The sequence below is a fragment of the Hyposmocoma kahamanoa genome, unplaced genomic scaffold (assembly GCF_003589595.1).
Source record: "Hyposmocoma kahamanoa isolate Upper Pololo Valley unplaced genomic scaffold, ASM358959v1 78, whole genome shotgun sequence".
NCBI classification, from domain to species: domain Eukaryota; kingdom Metazoa; phylum Arthropoda; class Insecta; order Lepidoptera; family Cosmopterigidae; genus Hyposmocoma; species Hyposmocoma kahamanoa.
The window spans coordinates 3794087-3816102 of record NW_020653945.1 but is presented as its reverse complement, the minus strand read 5'-3'; the positions used below and the strand labels follow the sequence as shown (position 1 = coordinate 3816102).

The window sequence follows — 22016 nt, the reverse complement described above, 5'->3', positions numbered from 1 at the left end:
TATCTATGGTGGCATTGACTTACAACTTCACAGAGATGGCGTTCTTAAACAAGAAAGAGATACTATTTGTTATTTACCAGCTTTGCTAGATTGCCATCTATCGTGAAGTTACATTTATTTTGTATTGCGTTCCGTCCGCTACAGTGTTTGTTTTTTTAATTTATTTTACTTAATTGCCCTATACAACCACACTCACTTGCATTTATGTGTTCCGTATTTTACAATAACACTTGTCTGTTATGTATTAAAAATATACGTAAATATTTTATTATGTGTATTGCCCTCACTGGATGTTTATAAAACCTATTTGTTAAAAGAAATTTTTAAATCTTTTATAACCAAATACGAATCCGACATTTGCTTTGGGGTGTTGCCATTTACTTACTCAAAAAAAAGAAAATGATTATCAGCGCTTGTGATTGGTTTACCGTGTAATGCTTATTCGGGAGTTATATTAATCAAAATACATTTTTAATAGTTGCGTTCATATAATGTCGGGTTGGATGTGATTAATTGTTGTATGTATTGTCTCATCATTACTTTCACCTATACTCTCATCTCCATGTATATGCATGAGTGTGGTTTATTTTCCATTTCTGTAAACGTTTCTTTACCATTCCCACTGTAGTTTGTATAATAGAAAAATCGCTGAAATGCGACGTTTCTAGCTACGTAGTATTTAGCCATTGAGCTTAGTTAAATCTGTCGCGATAATTGACCAATGGCGGTGGACTGGTGTCTGATTGGTCAGTGATCACGTCATGTTCTCATTGGTTGTTGGTTTGCTAGTAGTCGTTAGTTGCTGTTTTCTGTTTTCGGCAGTTATTTACCCATACCATCAGCATTGCAGAAGCATGTACTTCCACACTGTAGCATCGACTGTTATCATTCTATAATTTCACAAAAATAATAACGCATATGTGCCGTATTTTCCGTAAAAAATGGATACATTATCTGCTTTTAATAATAAGGTTTAACTGTTTGGGTTGGTAAAGTTAATGGAGAGCACTGAATTATGTATATTATATGGTGTGTTAGTTTTAAGACTTCACCTCTAATCTGTGGTACGGGATTGCTTTCATCAATGTTTCCTTTCCATGGATTGTGTTGTCTAGTGTATTATACACAACAATGTTGTATTTTCACAAATTCCTTAACATGTTACACATCTCGGTTATTTCTTTCTGTACAATGACATTTTTAATTTGTAAACGAGTTTCCTAATTATTTATTTAACATTCTTTATTGGAAAAACACTCTATGATGAATTGAATCTTTATTCGAATTTTTACTCTATGGCATAACATGAGTAGGTGTTATAAAAAAAAATAAGGATTGAAATTCAAAATTTTGGAAGACGTGCGTTCGTAAACTAACGCTAACGCGCGCCACAGGTTCCCTCTGGCGGTACATACGCGCTTCGATGTCGCTCAGCGGTTACATGCCACCTCTGTGCGATCCGGTAGACGGCCACCTCCTATTGGACGGCGGTTACGTCAACAACCTCCCAGGTAAACCAATCACAAAGCTCCGACGCTTCTGTGTAGCGTACGCGACTTTCAAATTAGTTATCACGCACAAACGGAACAGGATCCGTTGTAGGCTGAGTGGAAATATTTGGTGTAGTATCTGGTACTTTGTTTTTAAATAATGTAACAAACGTAACAAATTAACATTCGTGCTAACATTTTACTCCGGATGAATTTGTTAAATTATAATATTATTGGGCTATTTATTAGAAGAGAAAAAAACTAACCACACCAATATTCTGCTACCTATTAGCACATTCTCATTTAGGAATTAGCATATTGCACTACTGCTTAGTACTACGTCATTAAAATCTGTCGCTTTCTTCGCTTCGTATCGATTTTTCAATTTAAATATCATGTAAATAAATAACGACCGTAATAGAGTATGAATAAGTATAGGAATAGCGTATATATGTCATAAAAATAGCATATCAATATTTTCAATTTCACTGATACTCTAACAATACCGATAGCACTATTAATTACACGAAATCATTTGTATATATAATATTTGGACAGATTGTGTACTTCAGTTACGTTATACAAAAGAAAATAGTTTAAAAAAGTGAAAAATATTTTCATATTTCTGAATTCACATTTGAATTTGAAACACTAAGCAAAATTAATATCAGAAAAACCTTTGGTACAATAACAAAACATTCCAAACAATATTTACACTCAGCTACCGTATAACTATCACAAACGGTAAGTAATGGCAACCTCATAAAGCTCCGCAGTACACCGTACATGTACGGTAACAAGTAGCGCTACTCAATCAGGTATGCTATGGAGGTATTGTCGAGCGTCTATGAGCATCGCAGGCATATTCCCGCCAATATGCGATACGATCGATGGACACTTGCTGCTAGATGGGTGCTATGTTAACAATGTGCCAGGTACGTAGACTAGTTATTTATTTAAAATATTTACTTAGTTATTTTCAGGCTTAGGTGAAGTTATTACAGACTAGAAAAATCTAGGTTGGTGACGTACCTTTATTGCCTGCTAGAAACGTCCAATAGTTTTATGAAGTAAGTTTCTTCATTGCGGGCTAGAATTTACCCTAAAATGATGCTGTTAGTTTCGTTATTGCCGATTAGAAAAATTGTCTAACTCCATGATTTACGGTGTTCAAGAAAATTCCATAAGGTCCACGACGTAAAGTTATCTACGCTGTTAACGTAAAAAAAATTATGGCGACTACATGAAATAATAAGTAAATGAATATTAGACAACATCAGATACGTTGCTCTGACTCCAAAATAACTAACTAAAGGACATTTGTTATGGAAATCGGAAACAACGGCGGTACCACAAACACCCAGACCCGAGACAATATCGAAAAGTTAGTTTTACTTCATTGCCCCGACCCGGGATCAAACTCGGGATCTCGGAGATAATGACACCATGAAAACCTGTGTGCAATCCATGCGACCACGGAGGTCTTCACAACAAAAGCACACTACGTTGTTGCCGAAATTCCTCTATTGCCTGCTAGTGAAGTTCTCTAGGTTCAATGACGCAAATTTTTCAATTGCTATCTAGAAGGTCTAGGTCTCTTATTAGGTCAATGACGTAATTTTCTCTATTCCTGGCTCACGGTTGCAAAATGTTCCTAATTTAATTTCTAATTAGTTATTGATCCCCAATGTTATTATATTTTATTATTAATATTCCCACATTATGTTGACAGCTGACGTAATGAGGTCTCTTGGAGCCAAGCACATTCTCGCGATTGATGTGGGCTCGCAAGACGACACCGACCTCACTAACTATGGAGATGACCTGTCAGGATGGTGGCTGTTGTGGAAACGGTAAGATAATTTTTTAAAAGACATACGCGCTTACTTTTTCTCTTTTTCCAACAGCTTCAAATAAAAGCATTGGAAACCAGTAACTTTCTCTCAATAATACCATACTATAATAAAACAAGTATAACTCCCGTCTGTTCGGCGTATACACGTACCTACACGTACCTCCCAGGCGTAGGGTTGTTACCATTATTTTAATTGTATGGTACAGGTTGCAAAACATAATTTGAAAAAATTAAAGTACTTATCAGAGTATTCTCGTGCTACATTAAAACTATTGTTAAATGCAGTTCTTACACGTTGCTATTTATATAGCAGCAACGCGGATTAGTATTTCGATTAGTATGATCATGAAATAGAAATGAAATGCGAATTTGTATAAACATAGCGATATAAATCATTTTATTATTTGACCTACGTCTGCTGTCCCGATTTTTTTCGTCCTATACAATGAAATAATCCTTACATAAAACTGAGTCGATCAGCACTAAAATTTTAATCAATTTTTTAGTTTTTATGAACAACTCACGGTTGACCAAAAAGTTGACTATGCCAAAATAGTTTTCACAAAAAAGATGCTTTCCTTGTATCTTCTATGGTTTCGGATTTCCCCATACAGTATCATTTGGAAAAAACACTGTATATTGAACACGGAAAAATATTTTAAATTTTTTAAAAATCGAGCGAACGCTTCAATTCTATAATAAATGGGGCGTGCAATCCTGCGCGCGTTGTGCAACGCGAGATTATGGGTGCGTGCGTACACGTCGCGCTGCGGGCGTGCTTACATACAAGCCGCGCTTTTACGCTTGTATGGAGTTACACCATTGGGTTGGTTTTTTATTATTTAAGTATTCAAGTATATTATCGTGAAATATGAAATAATATTTCAGGTTACTACACTGGAATATTAAATAATACGTCATGATAATATTCTAGAATATTTACATAATAAAAATTGCCACCAATATTAGAAAGTATCCTGAAAATTACACTGCTTATCGTATTATTTTATGGTAATGCTGTTTTTTTTTATTCGCTTTCTAGAAAATATTCTCACCCACTCTTGTTAGAACTGAGTTTTATGATTATTGTATCTGTTACAGATGGAATCCATTCACAACACCAGTCAAAGTACCAAACTTGCCCGATATTCAGAGCAGACTTGCGTACGTGTCTTGCAATCGGCAACTAGAGGTAAATTTCTACCAATCCATTATATCATTTATCTACACACATATCATAAACCCTCTATGATGTGTTCAAAAACCGCACTTACGACTAACATAAAGATTGTTAGAACAAATTTCTTATCTGTGAAAATTGTTAAAAATGTTATTATTGCTTAATAATAACATCAAATTCGATTTTATTATTACATTCAAATTCAAAAACAAAACAATTTGATTCGACCTCAATTCCTAATATTAGTCGAGATGAAGTTTTATTCGAAATGAAACGTCAATTTTAACAAATCTGGCAAACAATTTTAACAAATCTCACACGTTACTTGATATCGAACGACAAACTAGAGTCGGCCCCAACTATCATAATAGTTGGGGCCGACTCTAGTTTGTCTATAAAAAAAAGCTACAGTGTGTGACATGCTTGAGAAAAGTTTTTATTTACCGCCACTTCGCCAGTCGTAACATGCGGTCCCTGAACACGTCATAGAGAGCTTATAATATGTGTCACATCATAGAGAGCTTATAATATGTGTATAGATAAAGCAGTGTATGTAGCTGTACATAATTAGGCATTAAAACACTCGTGAGATGTTTGTAAACCCACACTCGTGTTTTAATGCTTTTCATTATGTAACAGTCACATAAAACTACTATTATTGTTAAACAACATTATTGTTGCAGTATGTTTTATCTATTTTATGGCATACAAAATAATTTATTAATTTTTATTGATACAAAGATCGAACAACACAAAGAAAAATGATTTCGGTCTGACTGAGACGAACCAATATCTGTTGCCATACCGGGGTCACCGCTCTTACCAACTGAGCTATAAAAGTTGTGGAGAAACGGTTTGACAACAAACACGTTCGATCAAGAGAACTGCTAATAGCAATGTCGCGGCTAGTACCAAATAGCTACTTATAATTTCGACTCTCCGAAGAACAAAGGCCGATGTGATTACAGCGAAAAGAGAATAACTTCGTTATTCAAACTGAAGCCTATGTAAATGTGTTTTGAGAATTTATATACCTTAGTTCGTTTCGGAAACATAAAATCGAACAACGGCCGATCTGACATCCACAGCGAAGAAGAATGAACGAAATGTACTATGTCCTGGAAACAAGTAGTTTTGCACATAGATCTTTGTTCTACAGATGAGTCGATTTGTTTTACATTGACAAGCGACTCTAATTTCTACTGATAACAAACAAATCAACTAAATGGCGCTTATTGCACAGATTTTTAAGAATAGTGCTAGCTATTCTTTTTTTTTAGGATTAGCGCCGTCTACTTATATTAGGAAGAGTTAATTTATAAATTTGTTTGTACCAGACAGAAATAGGCAATGTGGCAGCGTTTCCCTAGACAAACTCTTTTACAAGGAGCTCTACTCCTACTAAATTTGACTGTTAAATTAATCTTTATTAAACGAATATTTATTTTTATTCAAGGAAGTAAAGAAATCTGACTATTGCGAGTACATCCGTCCACCGATAGACGCGTACAAAACCCTTCAGTTTGGTTCGTTCGACGAGATTCGCGAGGTGGGGTACAGACACGGAGCTGCATACTTTGAAGGGCAGCGGCGCGGCGGCGGCGGCGGTGTCAGCGGTGCAGCGGCGGAGGGGAAGAAACCTGACGCCCAACCATCGCTTACTGAGTAAGCCGTAGAGTAATACTTTTAAACCGTTTCCGCCTTAAATGCCTCCGCTCCTTTATGTACACCAAATGGTCCGATCGAGTGCGTAATACCGAAGTCCTGCGACGAGCGAATATTGATGGTATTGAAGCTTACCTAATATATCGACAGCTTAGTTATTGCGGTCACGTATCACGTATGTCGGAGGATAGACTGGTGAAGCGCGTTTTCTATTCTGAACTTGAAGAGGGTCAAAGTCAAAGAACCATTTAAATATACTACCATGTAAAATTTTTACACTTGAAAACGTAATTTTTTGAAGCTACTGCTCGTTCACTACGCTGACCTCCCCGAGAAGAAAGAGCAAGAAACTCTAGGGATTGCCCTTTTCAAATAAACTTAAATGCTATGGAATACACTTTAAATTATAATTGTGTGGAGTCTAGACTCTTGTAGACAACAAGAGTCAACAATTATGATTATGACAGACCAAAACAAGGTGTACATATGTAATATTATCCCAACAGCTACACGTTCACCGACCTGGCCCAAATGGTGTGTTCAGTGCGCACAGGACGCGACGGAGAGTTGGACTCGGCGTCCTCGTCGGACTATGAAGAGGACCAGAGGCACTTCGAAGGGTATGCCTCTGAGCCTAGCGCTGGGATATTGGAGGTATGTACCTGTTTGGTGTTCCAGTGGAAAGTTCATTTAATTTTCTTTTATCTTTTTTAGTCTCTCTTTCTTTATTTCTCCCTATTAAAAATTCGCTAAAATAAGTTCCATTGCTTCAAAAATACCGATTTCCTTAATACAAATTTAGAAGTAGTGTATAAAAATTGAAAGTAAACTGCTTCGGTACACTTCGAACCCAGTAAAGGTTAAATCGTACAAAATAGCTGCAATTACGAGATCATTTTCATGTCGTTAATTTTTCTCTCCGCATAAAATTCATAAAATAAATAATACAAATATAACCATTACTAAAAATACCCATGACACCTCTACGAGGCATCATTAGTGCCTCTACCACGAATTGACTGTGACAGTTGTCGCTATTGACCGCGTAAATTACTTTACAATTTTGTATGGCAAATCATACAGCGCTCCTACCGATCACAAGAAGAAAAACAACTTGTATACAAACATTTTACGCGGTCGCTAGCGATAAGTGTCACTGTAATCTCATGGTAGAGGCGCAGGTAGTGATGACTGTTCGACGTTCGGCAGAAGAATGAGTTTCCTCTTTTTATCCTCTGACACTTTGGGGGTGTTTCGTATCACCATTAAGTCGTATTTTATTTTAGTACATTTTCAATTTTCTGTTGATCGTAATATTTTTTGTTTCAAGAAACGAAAGTACACGTTATGCTTCTGCAATATGGTCGCTTCTTTTTTTGGAGAATTTTGTAAATATCTTGAATTCATTGTCGTTCAGCTATTGACAGCTAGATGGCAGCACATTGACTGAATTTTCAATATGAAATCAAAACGTCGTCATTTGTAATAACAGGTAGTAATAGTATTGATATTACGATATGTCAACTGGGTAAAGTTTAAATTATGTTAACAGTCCAGAATTTGTTATTTCTTTTTAAATTAGAAACTAGGACCAATCATTATCAAGATTTCATAAGTGTTTTAAATTATGATTGTGAGAGTTTTCAATGTTCACCAAAGCGCATTTATTTTGCACGACCTAGCTTTCGTTGGGTTCATAGAGTACCAAAAGTTATTTACTTCCATATTTATTAAAATGATTCTTCGCAAAGTAACGCGTGAATCTATAGTGTGTTTCAATTCATGTATTCTGCGTAATTTCGAAGCAATAACAGTCTTCTAAAGACTATTTAGAAGAACATCGCCCTTTTCCCCCAATTTCCAGCAGCCCTTACCATTAACTTAGTAGAATAGATCTGGTGATTGTGAGGTGAATATTTGTATGTTATTATTTGTAAAATATCGATATTTTAATTTTACTTGGATGTAATTAACTATCTTATTGCACCAAATTATAATAGTTATACAAAAGTTATTAAAATGATGAACAGGTTAATCATTTCTCTATCTGTGTGAGGCGATGGTAACAATATGTCACTTGCACTTAAAATCTCTACATATTTATAATATATCTTGTGTCTTGTATTATATTATTTACATAAAAACAGGATGAAGATTTATTGACAAATAAATTTTATACCTTAGGAAAATCAATAAATTTTTGTTAAAGTCAATATGGTAGTAAAGGTCTAGAATCTCATAATAAATGGGAATATTAAAATTTTACTTTGGCAAGGTTTTGGGTGTAATTGTAATTGTGACTTTTTAACATCTGACAGATGAATAACGGACGATTTGGTATTAGTAAACCGCGTATTACAATAGTTAATAACTTTTTTAGAAAAATAATGCCGACCTTCTAAGTTCTTGGAATTACATCTATTTGCCAAGTTTTATTTAAATCATCTTATTAAATTTAAATCATCATATATTTTTTTAAAGTAATTATGTATTATTTATTCCGTAGTCTTTTTCCTCTTATCGTATTGATGACATACACTATAAGACTGATTACACATGGTGCCACGGCGGCAGCGTTTGTTGCCACCGTGGGGTTGCAAGAGTCGCGGCATCATACTGCAACACCAGCGGTGCGATTGCAGCCCATGCCGCGTGATCAACTGAAATCGTACATTATTAGACAATTGCTGCAACCCCGCCGCCGCGGTGCGTGTATGAAATTGTGTAAACAAATGCAACGATGGCAAAACAGCGGCGCCATGTGTAATCAGCCTAATGCTTGCCATCATGGTCAAAGGATTTTCCAATCGGTGTAAGGTATTCGCCGACTCTTGTCCAGGGTGCGCCATTCATACATGAGTGGTACGTCGTGCGGGGAGGCTCCGTAGTAGTATGAATAAATAATTAATTTAATACAATCACAATTTGGAAAACCAATTAATCGCTATTTATAGCAAATCCTTTAATTAAATTTTTATTGAATTGATATTCAATTATTTTTTTGTGAAATTACTCCACTAACAAAAACTAGCAAATCCTTTGTTTTTTGAATGAATTAAATATTCTTTATTGGACATAAAAATACAGTTAAAATACAATACAATAGCTTAAGTATAATAGTAGTAGTAATTTAATGTGCAACAGGCGTCCTTATTGCTATGTAGCAATTTCTTCCAGACAACCTTAGGATAGACATTTCGGATTTGCAATGTTTTTTGTGCTGTGAAATCACGTGTTATCTATTGGCAAACGGGGAAACAAAGTAGTCAGTCGTAATTAGTTACGTTTATAGTGTTATTAAATGAAGAATTATTTCGAATTAAGATTGCCATATGAAATTATTTTTATTTTTTTATTTTCATCTGTCATGAGATTCTAGTTCCTACGCTATGGAAATCATTTGAAAAACTTCTATCAATTTGTTTGTTGGATTGTTTTTGCTACCTTTATCTAGAGTAGAATTTCACGCTGAACAAAAGACTGTTCTTCTGTTCAGTACCGGTTGGTTTAAAAATTGGTCGTAATTTAAAAAAGAAAATTGTCAAAATTATAATTAAATTTGTACAGAAATCATCAAGCTTAGAAGAAGGTGCGGCGTGGATATCTGACACAGAACTGGTGGGCAATTGCTCCTACTGACACCTGCACGACTTAGATGGTTTAGATTTTTTTTTTGGTTTTTGTGTATTGCAGCACTGTTCGTCTTGGTATTTATTTGGGTGAAATTATGACGTCATATTTGGGTGCTTGGTTTTTTTTTTATGTTGTGTTTTTTATGTTGAAAGAGTTCGTTACATACCACATGAATTTTATGTCTTACTTGTTAAATACGCTTCCGTAACGCACTAGTACTAAATATATCTATGGCTTTCTGGAATAGCAGTGTATTTTAAAACACCTAATTCATTACAAAAAGGATTATACAAAAATTTTGATGTATATGTCGCGCGAGGTTTAATTTTAAAGTCCCCAACCAGTTTGGCGGAATTGGGCCAGCGTGGCGGACATATAAACTAGTTGATGATGAATGGTGTGTCGCGCAGAACCGACGAATCGTATACTGACCCAATGTCACCACGTGATTATTTGGACCAATGAAAAGTTCGTATATATAGAATTTAGCGCATTCTCTGAATACAGATATGTAATAAGCCAAAAAATAATTATTTTGATTTGAGCCACTGTTCTTGAAAAGCAGATACGATTGTCCGAACACACTTTTATAATAATTATATGCATAATTAATAATGCAGCATATTTTTTTTGTTTTAAATGAAATGTAGAAACTTAAAAGTAGTTTACGATAGGCTCGATTTACTTTATAAACAAAAAAATTGAAACTGTAAAATGTCTCACACTTTCGGGAATTCGCGCAGCTATCGTGTCATATCTAGTTTGACATAAAGTACATTTTGGTCACAGAACAATAAATACAGTAAAAGTGCTTGAGTTTGCGTGACACGTGTGCTAATAGTACGCGAAGTTCCACATACTTCCTACTCAGTCCACCATTTTCGCTTTGTACGTTATAGTCGTGTCTAATTACCTCGCGCAAAACTTCGAAAATCATAGAAAAATGCCTTATTTTGTTACTTTGGAGTGCATAAATGATATGGTGGTGTTTCATATAATCGTTAAGCCTTATTTAATTTTGTTAAACTTTTAGTTTTCTCTTAATTGTAATAATTTTTTTGTTACAAGAAACGAAAATAAAGTTTATACCTCTGTAATATGGTTGGTTCTTTATTGGAGAACTAAGCAAACATCTCGATATCGTCGTCGTTCAGCTATTAACCGCTAGATGGCAGCACATTGATTGGATTTTCAATATAAAATCAAAACGTCGTAACTTGCAATATCAAGTATTGATAGTATTAAATTTTCAACGATATGCCAACAGGGTAAAGTTTAAATTATATTAACAGTCCAGATATTTGTTATTTCTTTTTAAATTGGAAACTACGACCAATCATTATCAATTTTTCACACCATATTGTCACTTAAATATTCATCCACCGCGTAATAGCATTTTTTAATTAATAGTCTTGACAATTTCCTCCAGAACATATCCAAGGAGAAGATTGTCAACCTTTGTGGCAGTTTGTTGTAGAGTGTAGGCACCAGGGCGCTTTTTTCTTAAGAGCTGTATTACAACAGATGGTGTCAGTGTTGAACATTTGAGGATTTCTAACTTTATACAAATGTCCGTTTTTACTGTAATTTTAATTTTGATCTCGCAGAAGTTTCGTGAACAAAAATCGTTACGTAAAAACGTATAAAACTTTATTAGTCACTAAAACGACATTAACGCCATCTAGTTCATCACCCGTAAACTAGATAGAATCTGTATGTTAAAAGTATTTTTTTTAATTACACAGTTGTGATAATAAGGACTAAGTAAAAATATACTAAATAAATACCTCTATATATGTATGATTATCGTCTTAAAGTTATAGGAATAAAGAACTCTTTCAACTATTTTATTATTAACATTTTTAAGTTCCATCATCGTGCATGACGCAATAATTTCCAGAGCTATTTGACACAGGTTTCTAACATTTTTGCCAGCAGCCCAAATTGTTCCTCGAATTATTTTCATAGGGTATTTGACACATTACGAAAATTAAATACTTTTGCATTAGCAAATTCTATTTTGTAAATACTTACACATTTATGATCCAGTGTGAAAACAGAATTGAAATTCATTGTATAATAAATAGTTATAGGCTTTCAGAACTCCGGGAATGACAAATATAATCTCAATATTTTTTGTGACCAACTTAATGATGCCTCACAAACTAAATACTTAACGAATGACAGTGCATCCTGTCACTACTATTTTTAACACGCAAATTTATCTGGCGTTAGTTTGTAAAAACGAATTTCAGATTGATGCCAGCATGTTCATGTGAAATAATAAAAGCAATAAAAAAATTAAGTCAAAAACCCTATTGCAGGCAAATTATGCACTAACGCCTATATGAATAATACGCTTTTTTATATGTCAACGAATACACAGCACGATGGCTCATGTTATACTGGGGCATGCCTGAAGGTGAACAGGACTGGTCTGCAAATTAATTTAATTTTTAAAACTTTTTGCCTTTAGCGGTGGCAATTAGGACTCGCACACCTAATTAGCTATCGCTAATTTTCATGGGTCCATTGGCCAATCGGTGTATACACTGTTGCATCTGCGGGTTAACCGCGTAAAGAAGTTTCCGCACTTATAGACGTTTTGCATGGATGCAAAGCTTCTTTTCACTCCTCTAGTCTATACGTCAAGAAGTGTGATGATAAAGGCGAACCATGGCCCCATGGCAATGATATTTTGTCTTTCTGGCTGGGTATTTATTGCCTTATATATTTCCATCATCGAGGCGAGGCGAGACGAGCATTGAAATTTGTATGACAAAATTTCAATTTTCTCCTAGCGCAAGATGCGCGTTGGAAATGGTTTGGATTGACGAGGATGTGCGAGACGAGAATTGAAATATTTGTTGGTGTAATATTGAACCTTATTGCTGCCATCATGGAGTGTCACTCTGCAACGGATTATATTAATTTTTCTTTTGAGACTGTTAGGGTGTACGATTTAAGATTTAAAAAAAAATCGCTTTTCTGCTAATAATTGCACAGTGCCTCACAGTTGAATTTTCTAAATTTGTCTACCAAGTAATTTACTCTATTGGCATTTCAATATTTTTATTTTAGTAACCGCAAACTCAGTGCGAGCGCGCGCTATTTAAAATGGCAATGGCAATCTTTAATGGAAACAAACCGGCGAGATTTCTATTCTTGCCTCGTCTCGTCCCGCTGGAGGAAAAGCACCTTAAGACCACATAACAACAGATATCTAGTAGAACAGTGGTTTGCATGCCAACACTGGGCCGGACAGACAAAATGTCAGTATATTGGGTTGTTTTTCGCCTTTCAGAATTTCCCGGCCATATATTTTTATTAATACTTTGCTTGGTTAACATTGGCCCGGCGCAGTGTTAGTCATCCGTGAGGCATTTTTTAAGAAGTCCCAAACTTAAAATAAAATCCATTAAATTCTAGGAAGGACTACGCACTCGTCGAGTAGGCGGTTCGCTCTCACTATCGGAAGACGAGATCGACAGCGAAGCTGAAGTATACGACCCGCTCAATAAACGTAAAACAAACGTGAGGGCTGAATCGCTCAGGTGAGACCCGACCTTGCACGACCTGTGCAAGGCGCTCTTCGAATACGTAGTGTACGGCGATAAGGATTACTTGGACTAAGTGTCAAATAGTACAGATAATTTGGACTGAGTATTGAAACTTCTGTGTAGTGGTAAAAGTAATTTGGAGTCCATGATAAATTTTCTTGAACTAAGTTTTAAAATGTGGACTAAGTTGGGAAGGATAGAAATAAATTGGACTGAGTTTCTTCTGTATAGTTAATTCTAGTGCCTAGTTTATTATGGTGTAAGGAGCCTTAGTTTAGTATGCAAATATATTATACAAATTCTCATATTATCAGTGGAAAGGTAAAAAATTTAAGCGTGGGGTATTCAACAGGCGCGAATTACAAACATATAACAAAGCAAGAAGTACCACGAGAAAGTGGCGAATCATCAAATTACTGAAGCGCCTGAAAACTTCTTGGATCGCTACGAAAATTAGACGAAAATTAGATTGATGTAGAAAAATAAAGCCAATAATTTTTACCTTTCCATAAGGATATAAAACTTTAAAACCTAATTAGATATACACGACCCGTAAGCCTTGTCATAATTAAGGCTGATTTGTATTGACTTTGTGAAGTAATGCGGAGAAATGTAGAAAAGTTATATATATTGGATTAATACAGGTAAATTGAGTAATAACGCCTTTAACACTCTCCGCGTATATTACTCAAGCGTAGAGCACATGAAGATGTGCAATAGGATGATAGAAACTGATAAATTGTAATATAATTGTTCCTATATGGTTGTATAATTGAATATAATGCCCTAGTAAACAAATTTAATTACGAACTAAGCAGCGAAATAACTACTATTGGGTGTGGGGTAATAGACCAAATACGACAGTAGAAAATGACTTTGAAAAGTTTACGCGGTAGGTATAAAAAAAACTAATTCTTGGGCAGTAACTTTTTTAAGCTGTCATGGAATTGTTAGATAGAGTTAGTTGGAACTGAAAGCTGCGAGCTTATGAAGAACTCGATATAAAAGGCAGAGTTCCATATAATAGATTAAGGACTGGCTGGCAATTGCCACACGGTTAAAATAACGAAAAACAATACTGTTGTCAGTATTGTTCCATATTACTGATATTGTCTGACCAGTTTCTAAATTATGTGGCATAACGATTGTGTATCACAATTAATCAATTTGTGTAACAATTTTATATATTAACACATTCGCATAAGTTAACTATCTAGTTACGCGGATTCACAGTTATGCGGCAAAGTTTTTGGAATACCAGTGAAATTATGACGCGTTTACACAACGTCGATGAGTCGTTCGAAGTTGACCGAGTCGACTAGGTGTAATCACTGTCAGGCGACTCGGCCGCCGTCGACAAGCGAAACGAAGGCCAGAAAAACAAGATTTCCCATAGATTATCTTATCGAGATATACCCGATAAATTTGTTTAACGTTTCGAACTATTTTTTGTGTCTCCGAGCGTAAACAAGTATTTATAGTGATTCCGGCAAAGGTGACCGTCGACTCGGTTAAACAGCGAGTCGACTACAGCGCCTTTGGTAGTCGAATTCACTTGCCGAAGAGGCGGCAGTTGACGCAGTGTAAACAGCAAGTCGTCAAGGAGAAGTAGTCTGCCGAAGGCGGTAGTTGACCCTGTGTAAACACGCCATATTTTTTCTAAGATACATTGAAGATATTTAAAACAATATATCATACAATTTTGAATATTTGCCACCAGTGATTTCCAGAAATTTTAACGCCAAGTAATTCTGACTCATAAACCTTTGACCTGGCGTAAGTAGTTAGTCGTATTAGGTACTAACTTACGAAGGTAACCAACAATATTATTTTAATATAGATATTGTTATTAGAATAGATGGATCTTAGAGGCCAAACGAGGCAAATAAAGATGACTAAATAGGCTTATGAAATTAGTAAAACGACAATGTTTAAAAACAATATTATGTAGACATTGTTGTCGTGGTAATTGTCTTTATTTCCTTTCTATAATTTTACATCATAATATGTTTGTTTAGTCGTGTGAAAGATACTGATGTTAGTCGATTGACGGCGCATTTTTAAAGCGAATATCATCTGAGAAGTCTGATGCGACCGAACAAAATGAAAGTATAAGGAAAGCAAGTGGAGGTCCGTAATCTCTGCTTGCCCCAGTGGTAGAATGTCGTAAAAGTACTGTATGTATGTATTATATTTTAGTCATTTAATAAAAACTCGAAAACACAGCCAACTTTTAAGTAGTTATGTCCTTAGACCAGTAGAGAATTCAAACTCTGTGAAATTCAAATACCTGAATAAATCTAAGTTAGTAAATGTTTTATGTATTAAAAAATATGCTGTGATTAGTATTTCCGATTTTGTTTTGGGAAAAGATATATAAGAAGCCGCACTTACACATACGCTCTACAGTAAGCTCTGTCTTAATAAAGCTATCTCAAGTACACGATTAATTAATTTCAAGTCGATTGTTTTAATTAAATCATATTAATGATTACTCCTTAATTATGTATTTGCTAGTGGTTAAAATTTCCGTTTATAAACGTCACTCAGCACTCAAGTCATGGCTTAAGATCGTTACAATTATACCAGAATCTCGTGACACTAAATAACGGAAAAAATCGTACGACTTTCACCTGGCGATGTTAACTTGTCACATGTCAACTCAAAATATGAATTGTGTCTGTAGAACTATTGTAAAGCGCGATTGCATCGATACACTCGCTTATGTTGAATAATTATGTACGAATAATCGGTATAGGTTTATGCACAATATTTTGTTTTGTTCATTGTAAATTTAAAAATGAAATTAATAAATACATTAAATAAATAAATTTGTTAATTAATTTAACGCGTGCATCGCGTTTGTATCGCGGTTGTATCGCGTTTGCATCGCGTTTGCATCGTTGTTTAAAGTCGCCGTGTGTAACCGCTCTAAGTGCCATAAGATTCTGGTATATATTAAGTCCTGATCAATCAAGTACAGGGTCTTCGTCACTAGATATTAATCATTCAAGATGCCGATGATTACAATCTAGTCTATAGTTTATGAGGGCTTGAGATACGTCACGAGATCTGGGTGACATGTCAGCTTATACGCACCTAATGCGCGATTAGCGTAGTGTAAATTTAGCTTTAGGGCTTCGTGTTAAGGTCGGGAATAGTGATATGTATTTTAGTCGCATAAATGAAGTGCCATATAATACAAAGAGTAGAAATATGTGATGCACAAATATAGGTTATTGACTACTTTTGCGTACGCTGCTTTTGCGGATGTTTGTACCGAGCTCACCGCCTATTGGTGATTAGTATTCTTAAAGCAATAACCAGACTTAAGTTGAGCTTTTACATATAATCTGCTAAAACAGGGTTCGCTTTTAGATAAATTTATGAGTTGCTAACATTAAATAAAAGCGAATAATAAAATTTATAAAAAATCTAAAATGGTACTTACTAATTACACGCACAAGGTATTTTTTAACTCAATGATAAATTAGCATTAGAAAAAAAAGAACGGGTTTGGAAATAGTTTAATTGTATTTTCGTTTTGTATATTGGTATCTAACTCTCTTCTAAGTTTGTACTTAAAATTAGGAGACCGTTCATGCCAAACGATATAAGAAGCATTCATTACCAAGATTAGAATAGGCAGTCTATATATTTACCTAAATTTGATGTAGTACCTAAAGTTCATAGAGTTGATAACCTCCGTCTGAAATCCTGGAATAATTAAAAATATAAGGTATAAAACCAAAACATTAAAGCTATATTTTTATTTACAGTCACAAAACTTTTACTCTAAATACTCTGCCATGGGGTTACCATTCCGAAATTTAAATATTAACGACAAAAAAAACGTGACATTTGCAAGAAAGTTCTTTTAGTACAGAGATGGACACGCGCACCGGCAACAAAGTTTTTGTCCAGTTTTACTACATATCGAGTTCTTAGGTTTTCGCGATTGTTACACATAGGAAATGACACTATTTTTCCGGATTTAAATCGCGTATATTTGTTTTTTCAAACAAACCGTTTGAAAACTACAGTATTGCGTGGTGGATATTTTACTTTTTATTCTGAAAATTCTTACCCTAAGCTGAAAAATCCGTACTAAAAGAGAAAAAGCTGGACATGTTCGGATAAATCCAGGCGGACGGTACTCCCGTAGTATTTGCTAGTTACAATAAATAATTTAAAATTTCAGAGGGGTATTAACCAATCTATTTGTATTACTTGAAGTTAGGTAAATATGCTTTGCTCATTCCGATCTCCTTATATCGTAATTATTCTGTATTATAATCTCCGTGCTTTATATATGCTTTGTCCTATACTATCACATAAAACGTGTTACGTGAAACTGAAAAATTGTACCCTAAGTATGTTGCGGAATATAATAATTAACCTCTATTGAGAAAGTTAATATGGATGTCAAAGAAAAATCGACAATAGTAACATCGGGTTAGGGTCCAATAGTAACTTGTCAAGATGGCCTCATATTGTATCACGTCTCACGAACTTGCACTGTATACCTTAGGAAGCGGGTCGTCTGAGGTAACGTAGATGCGTCTGTAGCGGTGCTTTCATCAGTGCATATCTAGACATGGGCGGGGTCGGTGCGGTATGAGCGATTCTGTAATTGGTTAAATTAATATGAAAAGGGCGGGGCCGGTGTGTGTCTTTCCGTGTTCGTCAGCTGTGCGAGGAAATCTATAAAATCATAGCACGGGGAGGCTGCCTCCAGGATTACCCGTATGTTGTAAATAGTTTCAACAAATTTATTGTGCAATATTTTGTAATAAAATCAAATGAGCTTGATATTATTTTCTAACAATGATTTTGCATCGCTTCTCCCCAATGTAGATATCCTTTAATATATACTCTGTATGAAAACGTGTATTCTATTCTATAAGGCACAAAACTGTAGTCAAGAGTATGTCAAATGTAAACCGGTCTTATCGTAAGCGGCGTAGAATTGAAGTGTTAAAGCTTGACGTACTTTTGATCTTGTACGTGTATTTGTAATTATAATGCAGTTATTGCATGATTGTAATATATGAACGACTGATATTTAGCTTTAAGACCGCTAACATTCCACTATTCTTGTGAAAATTGTCCCTTGATGCTACTTCTGGGATTATTGCTCCCAAAGAGTCTTAGAAATCATTTAATGGGTACATTCTGGAGTCTTATAATGGATACATTACAAGACTCCAGAAGTCTTACAGAGCTGTTTAAGATTGGTTAAAGTTGACGATTGTATTATTGACATAAATCATTTAATAATCTGTTTCGTTATAATGTATGTCTCCCTTATCCGATCATTTAAATATAGAATGTGACAAATATTAACCTTATATCTAAATTGTTAAGGTAAATTTTTAATTGCAGTAGCGAAAACATTGTAATGCCAACATTGACCTAACGCCAATAAATACTGTAAAACTTGAATGATTCCGAAGAAAAACTTGTTTCAACGAATTTTATTTTGAATCAATGTCGTGTCAGGCAAACTTTAATTGGAATAGTGGAACGATGTCGGTACAAACGTCTCCTAGAGGGAATAAAAATACCAAGCTGTAGCTCAATTAGCGTAATTAAATATTAAAAACAACTCCTGTATTCTTTTAAACTCAATAAACATGCTTAAATACACACACGTTTCTTTTATTTGATTGTGTATTGTGTGATAACAAGTCAGTATTCTAAATTAAAAAATAAGTTTAGTCTTTATAGGATTTCCAGTTAATTGCTTTGATCAGGCGCTCCTTGATTTGAGCAACCCTTAGGAGATAGCTGTGAACATTCACAATGGCTGCGTTGTCCCCATAGTCATTTTTTATAGTTTCAACATTTTCAATGCACATGGTTCTGTAGTTGTGTCCAGTTTTAAGTCCATAGCTGGTTGTCTCCGACGTTCCGTCCCATTCCTCGTGAGTCCTGATCTTTATCATTTTAATCTTTCTTTCCCAGCGTGCTTTCATATGTTTTCTGATGTCGGAACAATCGCACAGGTTGATTAGAACTTGCATACAACGTAGTTGCATTAGAGGTTTCGTATGTGTGTGACAGAGGGTGACCAAACGTTTAGTCAGCTCGTTGCAGGCCTCCTTCGCACGCCACTTGGACCTGGTCGTGAGGGTAGTATACGCCATTAAACCGACGGCGCTTATGATTACCTCGACATCTGGAGACACTATAAACCTTCTCAGAACGAAAGTGAGGTCGTATTCATCAGCCAGTTTTCGCCCCACTTCGTGCTTGCACAGTTGGGTCATGCAATCCATCGCGTGGGATACTACAGCTGCATCGGCATCTTCGAAAAGTGTTAACATGACCTGAAATGCGTTTAGAGGCTTTATGGGGTCCCACTCGATTAAGTTGGCTAATGTTTTTAGATGGAGCACAACGATGCCGGCGTGGTCGTGCTTGATCATTTTTAAGAGATTCACAATTATGTCCTCGATATTCGAGATAACTTCGCTGGCGCATCTGTCTCTGGCGAGGGTTTTGAGGGTGCTGGCTGCAACGTACCGTATTTCCTTGCGGTCCCTCATGATCAGCCATATCAGGTTTTCGATAATGATGGGTCTACTCATGATTTGCATGCGGCCCTGGTAGTAGGTGGCAATGTGAGTCAGGATCATGCACACTTTCTCCCTTATGACCGGGTCGCGGTTCTGCATAAGATCGATCAGACGGTACACCACGTGCAAGTCGATCAGGAATAATGCGTTTTCGGATATTTGAACCTGAAAAAGGGCGAAAAAATAGAGAGACATACTTTGGCCGGAAGGTAGGAATTCTATAAACAATCAGACGGTTCACCTGATGGTATGTTTAGTTGTATTTGATTTGGAATCTACAAAAGTCTACCTATTTTATCTAACTTTTGGTTACCTTAAATCGTTTTCATTAGTAAGTGAAACAAAAACACGACGCACCTGATCAAGGACGCTATGTAGAGCCTGCAACTGTATAAGGTGGTCGTTTGAATGTAGATCCCTGTTGATCAACCGCAGTCCAATGTGGCCGAAGCCCAAACGCGCGCGGGAAATGTCCACGTGTGGGGCGTACAGAGATGGTTGCATAGAGTCCAGGCGTTGGGCTGCCGGAGCATCTACAATATGAATTAAGCGATGAAGTAGGTATCACGTGATATTAATTTGCTGTGCTTGATATTAGGTATGAGTTCCCGTAATATGTATGGTTACAGCACTGTAAGGCAATTGATGCACAAAGACAATGTTTGGAGTCTATTAAGATGTGGTGTTGGAAGCAAATGGTAATAATTAGCAGGAAAGAGCTGATTATTGACCATTGAGGAGAAACTTACAAGAGTATAACAAAGCGGAAACATCGTAGAAAACAGTTGTAAACCGAACACGACATGTATGATGGATCAAGCAACACGATATGACGACGTTATTTAAAAAAAAACTGACCGGAAAAGTGGCAGGCAAGCGTGGACGAAGATTACCGAGAATAAAAAAAGACTAGGTACCATGTTGTCTACGGCGATCAGAGAAAAAGCTTTGGAGATAATGGCGTTTGCTGTACGTACGAGAGCTTCGCTTTTAAATTGAAGAAGAGGGAGTCATAACTCCTAATGGAATGGAAATGTTAGAAAATTCCATTAGGAATTTTTCGAATTAACTTATTCAATTAAAATTTTGTTTGGTAATTATTATTGTGTGACGAAGAGGAAACGAAAATTGCGAACGAAACGAATTTTTATAAATTGGTTCTGGTGTGGCTGTTCTGGGATGTGCCCCAGAGTGAATTCCGTTGCTCTGGTACTTATAGTACAGGGAATTCCCTAGTTTGACACCAGGCAATTGGTGTGTGTGTGGCACATCATTATTATTAAATGAATAAATTATAGTATACATATATATTTATACAATGAGATAAAGAAAACAACTTACCACAGTGAGGATCAAAGTGCTGTTTCTCCATGGCCTGATCGACGGCCTTGTTAATGACCCTTGGGTTCATCGCACACACCAGCTGCAAGTACGAATTTTTATGTGGACAAAACATGTTCCTGCCAAAATGTCTCGCGACTAGCCTTATCCAACGGAATTAGATTAGATTATGAAAAAAAAATCGCGTAAAAATTTCACAAAAACCAGTTTGTTTAATAATATTTCCTTTATGGCGGCCACTAGGCTTGTGCCAGCTATAAAACTAACTTAAAAGAATAATATAAAAATTATGGCGATCACCGCCACTGTCAGTTTACGTCTAGGTTATTGTTCTGAGGTTTAGGTTTACAATCAACATAGCCAGCCAGTTTTTTTTATTTTATCCGCCAAACCCATTGGAATTTCGATTTTGGAAATTCGTTTTTTTAGTCGTATTGTTTTCAAAAAGGTTTTATGCATAATTAGGTTATATAAATAGTTATATAATCTTAGACATAGGAATATAATATGTATGTATGTATAAAGGAAGGTTAAGGCTATATAATCAATATGATTCATACGATTGCGATAAAACTCATGAGTTATTGTACTCACGCCCACTAAAGTTTTTGATTGATTAGATCCCACTTTCGGGCACGGGTATCCTCTTAGGCAGGGTTTCTTAACCTTTTTCTAGTCATGGACACCTCTCAGCATTTCAAAGAGCCCACG

At 35.7% G+C, this 22016-nt stretch overlaps 2 protein-coding genes across 7 annotated transcripts in view; one reads left to right on the top strand and one right to left on the bottom strand.

Moving 5' to 3' along the window:
- Positions 1-16190, top strand: part of LOC113233292 (neuropathy target esterase sws) — a 60525-nt gene extending 44335 nt beyond the window's left edge. For 2 of the 6 annotated variants that reach the window (XM_026468360.1, XM_026468363.1), the window contains 7 exons: positions 1395-1511; positions 3223-3343; positions 4447-4537; positions 5982-6190; positions 6697-6844; positions 9758-9808; positions 13253-16187. In XM_026468360.1, coding sequence (XP_026324145.1) covers positions 1395-1511; positions 3223-3343; positions 4447-4537; positions 5982-6190; positions 6697-6844; positions 9758-9808; positions 13253-13381 — 866 coding nt within the window. In that variant the 3' untranslated portion in view covers positions 13382-16187. Of the gene's footprint in view, positions 1-1394; positions 1512-2308; positions 2426-3222; positions 3344-4446; positions 4538-5981; positions 6191-6696; positions 6845-9757; positions 9849-13252 lie in introns of all 6 variants that reach the window. The other 4 variants (XM_026468359.1, XM_026468358.1, XM_026468362.1 and 1 more) reach the window with 4 other exon arrangements.
- A 2868-nt stretch (positions 16191-19058) lies between these two features.
- Positions 19059-21570, bottom strand: LOC113233293. Its single transcript, XM_026468364.1, has 3 exons — positions 21306-21570; positions 20322-20497; positions 19059-20129 (listed from the first exon to the last, which is right to left on the bottom strand). The coding sequence occupies exons 1-3, from the start codon at positions 21418-21420 to the stop codon at positions 19101-19103; spliced, it is 1320 nt and encodes a 439-aa protein (XP_026324149.1). The 5' UTR covers positions 21421-21570; the 3' UTR covers positions 19059-19100.
- Between the last annotated feature and the right edge of the window lie 446 nt (positions 21571-22016).

Coding starts and splice junctions, on each gene's coding strand:
- LOC113233293 (XM_026468364.1), bottom strand. CDS start 21,420: ATGTTTTGTCCACATAAAAATTCGTACTTGCAGCTGGTGTGTGCGATG. Junction 20,498..21,305: donor GCACTTTGATCCTCACTGTG/GTAAGTTGTTTT, acceptor TTCATATTGTAG/ATGCTCCGGCAGCCCAACGC. Junction 20,130..20,321: donor TACATAGCGTCCTTGATCAG/GTGCGTCGTGTT, acceptor GCCCTTTTTCAG/GTTCAAATATCCGAAAACGC.